A 7,825-nucleotide genomic window follows, 5' to 3' on the forward strand; every position below is an offset into this window, starting at 1 on the left:
TATTTCTATTTGTTTTTGTGGAAAGGCTGAAACTGAGAGGTGCAGAAATCAGTGAAAATACTCAGGGCTGTCACATCTACATCTGGGGTTTTGCACTGCCAATTCACATTTCCTGAATGAGTTATTTCTATGTCCCTTCACAGCATCCAGCACTGCAGTGCCTCGCATATATTATATGCTCAGTGAGTACTGGTCAACTGATTTTTATACAAGCCTGTATCAACATAAATGCATTATAAAAATGAGGAGGTTGGACGCTGCAATAGCCAGATTTTTTCTTTAAAAACTCGTCACAGTGGCATTAGACTTAAAGTTCAAATATCCCTGTACCCTGCCCTGTAGTATCTGTAACCAGGGTGATCTGATAAGATAGTTGAAGTTACAGTTAAAGTGTAGTTAACAACCTTTGCTCCCTCTCTACATTCACAAGAATTCGTAGCTTTTAGGTGGCCCACACAGATTACTTGCTGTGGAGCTTTCAAGAGCATAGAATCATCTTTTTCACTTCCAAAAGAAGATGCTATTTAATTTTAGGATGCTGTTGAACAATGCTACTCTGAGAAATGGTCACAATATCATGGTTCGAAATTTTCGGTAAGCGATGAACAGAGTTGGGCTTGCTTTAGGAATCGGGATGATAAATGAAATTGCACTGTGTAAAGGGGAGCTGCCACAAAAGGCCTCATTCTGTAGGGTTAGTGCCACAGTCTGTCCTTATGTGAGACTTCTGTCTCTAATTCCAGCTTAACTTTTGTTTCTCAGTCCTTCTGTAATTTGATTTTATTGTGCACAGTTTGTGGGGGGGTACACTAACTGTGGCAGGTACTGATTAAATATTCTTGATATGTTCCATTTGTGTACATTCTAAATGAGCTGAGAGAAATTACAGGAATGAATTTACACAGGGCCTTCAGCTTGTATTTGACTGTGACAGAAAACAGTGCATCACTCTATGGTGTTGGAAGAAATCTATTCTATTGATAAAACAGACTCCAGATAGCAACTAGGTAAATGTTTGCAAAGCTGGTACAGAGGAGCCTTATATGTTGTTATGGTTTGAGTCCAGATGTCCCCCCAAAGCCTTATGTGGTCATAGGCTGGATCTAGAGTATGTGAGGCTGGAATTGATTCATGCAATGCTAGGCTCAAGGGCACCAGGATTAAGGGTGTGAGTGTTTCCTACCCTAAGTAGTCTGAATAAGATAAAGTGGGCAGGGAGATGCTGTTAAATTCCTTTTGTTATCTTTTCTACCTTGTGTTTGTCATGTTGTTTCTGCTCTGTCATGCCTGTTTGTCATCCCTGCCTTGGACTCAGCCGATTAAGGACTGAAACCTCTACGAAATATAAGCCAAATAAACTCCTTGCCTTCTAACTTTGGTGTCTCAGCAAAGAGAGAAAAGTAACCACTTCATTATAAAAGCATAAATTCTGCATATAGTCATGCTTATGACCACATGCATGAAATTGGCATGGGCTGTCAATAAAGAAGGGTGAGGAGAGATCAGTTAGCTGAGTAAGCAGGGTCAATAGATTCCCATATCATTACCAGAAAACTTCTAGAAGACAATCAGATACAATTTTTCTAGACCCTCTTTACAAAATTTAAACCAAGCTCAAAACAACCCTTACTTTCTAAAGGTGAATAGTGCTTCACCTATAAAATGAGCGAAAGGATAATACTTGCTCTGGCTACAGTATAGTGTAGTATACAATTATTCATTCAAAATGTAGTCATCAAGTACCTACTTTCTGCTATGTCCTATGCAAGATGTTGGAGATACAGTAGTAAATAAGGAAATGAGATATTTCATTCCAGCCACATGAAGTCACAGTCTGGTGATAATCAATGAGATAATGTGTGTGAAACCTGTAAAGTAAAAGACTTTGTTTATTTTATTATTCCATTCCACTGAGTTACATCGGATAAAAAGTATCATTAAAATTCATTTCATGGTATTTAACAAAGAAAAATCACTGAGTTGTAAATACTCAAATGAATGAATAACCGCAACTTGGAATTTAAATTTATACTCTTCTTAGAAAATTAAAATGATATTTTTACAATTATTGTAGGTTAAAATTTGCAAGTAAAACCTTTTTCAAACAGTTGGGCTTTTTTGTTAAGCTATGCTAATATTCTCTTGTCTATATCTGGTAACCAGACTATATATCTGAAAATCTTGGCTAGGTATCTGTCAGTGGGCCAAAATATGGTTAAATCAGCCCACACTTGTACTTACTGTTCCGAAAAAAATGGAAGTCTCAAGTCATTCAGGTTGTAAGAAACTCAATAGTACATTTCTATGGAAAAATAACCTTGAAATGGTTTCAACATGTGACATGGGTATTTTTCTTTCCTACTATACTATTTAATCATGCTACCTGCCACCTAGATGAATTCAAAATTATGGACCTTTAATAAGACCTTCAACCTATGATAAACTCCCTCAACAACAGAAAAAAAGCTTCCTGTCAACTCTGTATTATACTTTTACTTTTATTTTCAGCCTTCCACTAAGATTTGAGTTCTTTTCACTTTTTCAACTCTTGATAAAAGTGGAGGGCCTTTGTTACACAACATACTACATACGTTTACTACTGCAGCGTAATATGAAATACATGGTTAGGGTTTGGCAGTACCACAAAACAGGGACTTTTGGAGTGAGTAGCCATATTGGCATGGACATGATCAAATAACAGCTGAAGGGAGACTGAAACCATCTACTCAAGTCCCTGATTTGTAATCAATTAAATTTCTTATACAAAATCAATAGGCTCAGACACCAAGACTGGTGAAAACACCCAATCCACAGGTTTTCCATCTCACAAATAAGGCTCTGGAACCTGCTGTGTTTCAATAATAGTGTCCCATGATTTTTTGCCTATTAGGGAAACCACTTAGAGCTTTTGAAGAAATCAGTAAAAGATCTCTTTCTTTATCAGAGAAGACCAATTTGTAAGTGCAGTTCAATTTCATCTCACAAATAGAAATTCCTGCAGAGAATATTGAGCTAAGCCACTCAATTTTGTGGAGGTTATAGATTGGAGCTGGAGGTGACTAGTTTTTAGGTGTTTCATTCCAGACCTTTATAAGAACTCACATAATTCATTATGTTCTCTTCATCTCATACACATGCCCATCCATGTACACGCAGGCACACAAAACAATTGCAGGTCATCTGTGCTTTTATAGAGAATAGTGCTCTTTGATTATTTATATGTATATCAAACTTAAAATGAATACCTTTAAAAAACATATCTTAACTTGACCTCAGAAAAGCATACAAGACATAATACTAGGATGGGAATGTTGACATAATGTTTTCTTTGGCTAACAGTAGAATTTGTACCCAGTCTGTTGATTTTAGTAATTTGGTAATTTGACTAAAATAAAAGAAGCCACATGTTTTCAGCCCTTTAATAATAGGTCTGCCCAAAGTTAGTCCTCATCTGAATTCTTTAATTTTCAGACTAAGTTCCACAATTTTAGAACACTGGTGATTTAAGGTATCTTAGAAACAGTCACTTGGTTTTCAATAATAATTACGTTGTATATGAGTATGTGGCAACAGTAAGAAAGGTTTCAAATACATTTTTATTAAAATTATTTTAACTGCTAATAATAAAGTAAATTTGTAAAAGATTTGTGGATTTTTTTACATTTATGGAATCAGTTCAAGATTTTTGTGAAAAGTTGTTCTCCCTTACTTGTTTCCTAATGTGCCATTTTTGAAAAGGAAAGATAGGGATGAAATTAAAGTTAGGCCACTGAGAATTCAGAAATCTTGTGTTTTTAAAATTCAAGTGTTGTGGAAGACAAATACATGGAAAATCACTGGAGTAGTTTACTTTCTTAATTTTTTTAGATGGTGAGTTAAAAGCAGAGATGGCAAATGGCTTTCCCTAGGTCATAGTTTATTCCTAAATCTGGGCTGAACTAAAACTATAATTCAACTCTGTAAAGTCACACCTGTTTTTATTCCCCTCCTTTGATTGCTTTGATCTCTCTGAATTGATTAAGTTGGCCAATCTACTGTTAGTATTCATTTTTAGGTATAGCCAAAATATCTCAATTAAGACAAAAAAGCAAAAATATGCCTTAGCTCTTGTGTTGATTCAAGGTTAAAGAAACATCAAAATCTCAGCCTTAAGGCTAATTGACTCTGTCTGATACCTCCAGAAGCTAAAGTCTTTATCTCAAATTCTCCTTGGGGAGCAGAATATCATTTAACACTGATATTTTTCCTGCTCTGTCAAAGTCAGTTTCTGACTGACCACATTTTACTTGAATTAAGCATCTTTTTCTTCCAACAAAATACAATTATACCAGAGAACATAGACAAGTCTCCTCCATCCCCCAAACAATTCCCAGGGTTGGAAAATGCAGACTCCAGCCATGAAAGATTTCATTTTGCTAATAGTGAATATTTTCTAGCTAGGAAGATATTTGGGCAAAGCTAAAATAAGAATCTAGTATTACTCTGGCTTAGCTTTTTAGCATTCAATGATTTGGGGTTAAGTAATCTCTATAATTATTTTTTAAGGTGTAAAATTAATATAAAGAACCAATCGGGCCTTTTTCAAAGACTTTGGCTCTAACCAGACCACAAATGATGATTTTTAAAAATCTTTATTTTATTTTTTGATTGACATATATAATATTTGTACATATTTATGAGGTACAATGTAATGTTTGGATTCACGTATATTGGATAGTGATTGATTTGGGGTAATTAGCGTGTCCATCACTTTGAAGTTTTGATGGTTCCCATTGTTTTCACCAATAAGCTAGCCTCCCTATTATGTGTGAGCTGAAGAGTAACAAATGTGGTTTAGGTCTGGTTTACCAAGACCATTTCTTGTTTACTCCTGGCTTATTTCTTGTACAGGTCAGTACAAGAAGACCCAAGGATTTTATAGGAAGGATATAAAGTAATGATTTTGGCCCTGGTTCTGGTGCCCATGAGCCAGTGTAGACTGTCTGTAATTGTAACATGAGGTCGCTATAGGAATTTAATATCTTTATGCCAGAAGCTTTTTCTGGCTTGAGTGTAGATTTTTCATGCTTGAAGCAGAAAAAAAAGAGGCTTATATCAGTGGCATTTCAACAGTCCAGTTGTGGAGTTCTACTTTTCTCCAATTCTTGTGTAGCTTAGGAAAGAGGTGTGGCAGCTTCATTTTGGAGCCAAGGGGAGGTCTATGAGAAGATAGTAAACAGGATAGGAATTTAAATGAGGACTATTGTGTTTGCTTTCCTTCCAGTGATAAATTTTCCTGGTTAGTTCTTGATATCTATGAAAAACAACTCTTTTTCCCAAGCTAACATTTCCTGCCCCTCCTCCGAGATAGAATTGAGAGAAGTGATGACTACTCTAATGATTTTTCAATGGTGGTACATTTAAAAATATTTTTCTGGTTAATCACTCAAGCCCTCACACATTAGTGTGACAAGATGTACAATATGTTCTCTCTACCCTTTTGTCACCATGAACAAACAGGGTTTGTGAGTCACTATTCCTTTCCCTTAGCTTGGCCTTCATGGTACTATGGGCAAATGGGACCACTCGTTCCACTTAGGCTTCTCTCCAGTTTTCCAGGTTTGGGCACTTGACTCAGAGAGATGTATTTAAAATCCAGGTTCTAATGCTCCTTTTTCATGAATATGTGCCCAAGCATTATTCTCAGTAAGGTAAATATTATTTCAGAGTGGTTGAGTCCTCGGGGATTTCAGCTTCAGCAACACTCTAAACCACAAGCAATTACCCTTCATGACTCTTAAGCCTTGCATCCAGCATAGGCCACAGCCCACACTTGCTCTTGCCTCAAATAATTCTGTTTTGGAAGTCCTTGATGTCTTTTCATATTATCAAAATTTGGTCAGCATGTTGAAAATCTATCATTGACACATCTCTCTAAATTCATTCCCAGAAATCTACTGAATGTGTTATACGAACTGATTTACTTGGCCCCAGAGATATCCTATCATTCTATCATCCATGTACTTAAAATATTTATTGAACTCCTACCATAGCTCAGGTACAGCAATAGCAGTAGATACATATAAACCAGAGAATAAACTGGTGAATAAACCAAGCAGAGTCTCTGTCATAATGGATCATGTAACACAATGAGAAGTTTAAAAGTAAGCAATAAACAGAAACATAAATATATATTAAAAACTGTGACAAGTCTTATGAACAAAATGAAGGTGAAGTGATGGCTACTTAGTACAGTTACGGAAGGAATCACATGGAAGATGGTATTTAAACTCCCAGTGCAAAAAGAAGGAGGTAGTCTTGAGAACTGAGGAGAGAATCTTCTGGGCAAGGGGAATAATACAGCAAGGAATCCTCTGATGGCAAACCATTTGAAGTACAGGCAGTCTATCCACTGTATGGTCTCAATATGCATGAATTTCAGTTGTCAATCTTCTAAGACCATAGTTCAAATTTTAGTTATCATTAATTATATGTAATTGTATAAAGTGAAACTTCGTTAGTAGCTCTTCATTTCAGAAATCACTGTGTAAATAACAGGTGCACAACATGATCTGATACTGATTACATGACTTCTTTCAAAGTCTGTTGGTGGCCTGGGGATGTAGCTCAGTGAGAGAGCATTTGTCTAGCCTGTGCGAGGCCCTGGGTTCAATACCCAGTATGGAAAAAGAAATCTGTTGATTAGTCACAGTTCATATATAGAACTGAAGAATAATAGTTGTGTCATCTCCTTTGCTGCCAGTGATAGACTCAGAGACATTTTATAAAAATGGATTATCAAAAGAGGCAATTGCAGGCAGACATGAAAGTGCAGTTAAGAAATAAAAAATAGTAACACTGAATTAAATGAGTAAAGTTGAATTAAGTGCACATTGGGTTGTCTTAGTTACTTTCCTTGTCACTGGAACAAAACACTTAACAGGCACAATTTAAAGGAAGAGAGGTTTATTTTGGCTCATGTTTTTGGTCCATGATCAGCTGGTCCAAGACAAAATGGTATGGTGGAAGGGCCTGGCCAAGGAAGATGCTCATGTCATGGTGGCCAGAAATCAGCACAAAGAAAGGAGTTGGGGAGAGAGACACACCCTTCCAGGTTATGCCCCCAGTGACCCACCACTAACCCCGCCCCAACTCGCAAGAACACATTCAGGTACAAACTCATCAGTAGGTTGGTCAGTGTCCCTATGATCCGATGTCTTTCCCATCTCTGAACACATGAGGCTCTGAAGGGGGACATTCAGATCTAACATAACAAAAGTTAAAGAAGAAAAGCAGCTGAATGTAGGAGAGTTAGTTCTGCCTCTGTTTGAGAGGTACTATATTTACAGCCAGAGGACTTGGGAAATGCAAAGTTACTGACATAGATGCAGGAGAAGGTTGTGATGAAAAGGACAGAAGTGTTCCAGATGAAGTAGCGAAACACTTGATAATAGAAGATTTTTAAGAGATATTACACAAAATTGGAAGTACAAAGGATAAAATGTTGGAAGTTGCTCCACACACAATTCACCAAAGCATAGAAAGATGCTTGCTCCATGTTGTAAGTTACATGATGAGAAGGCAAGCATGGCTCAAACTACTCTTGACAGACTTTTTACAAAGAAACAAAAGTACTATAATTCTCAATATTTCTTTTAAAATTCAGTGTACTAGACTCATTAGTTTACTACTTTTTCACTCCCCTACACACTTGAAATGGACAGTAAAACAGTTTTTAATAGTTTGACAAAATATTTTTTTTTTCTTTTTTTTTTTTTTTTTTTTTTTTTTTTTTTTTTATTTTTGGGGTACCGGGGATAGAACTCAGGTCCTTGCACTTGCGAGC

General features: G+C 36.4%; 1 protein-coding gene across 1 annotated transcript in view; it reads left to right on the forward strand.

Annotated features, from left to right (window-relative positions):
* Positions 1 to 386: 386 nt before the first annotated feature.
* The window catches only part of Otc (ornithine carbamoyltransferase), a 66,571-nt gene continuing 59,132 nt past the window's right edge, over positions 387 to 7,825 (forward strand). Inside the window, exon 1 of the mRNA XM_010636205.2 lies at positions 387 to 594. Within this exon, the coding sequence (XP_010634507.1) occupies positions 518 to 594 (77 nt within the window). The 5' untranslated portion in view covers positions 387 to 517. The remainder of the gene's footprint in view (positions 595 to 7,825) is intronic.

This window comes from Fukomys damarensis, unplaced genomic scaffold (assembly GCF_012274545.1).
Source record: "Fukomys damarensis isolate Sample0158 unplaced genomic scaffold, DMR_v1.0_HiC HiC_scaffold_39, whole genome shotgun sequence".
Lineage (NCBI taxonomy): Eukaryota > Metazoa > Chordata > Mammalia > Rodentia > Bathyergidae > Fukomys > Fukomys damarensis.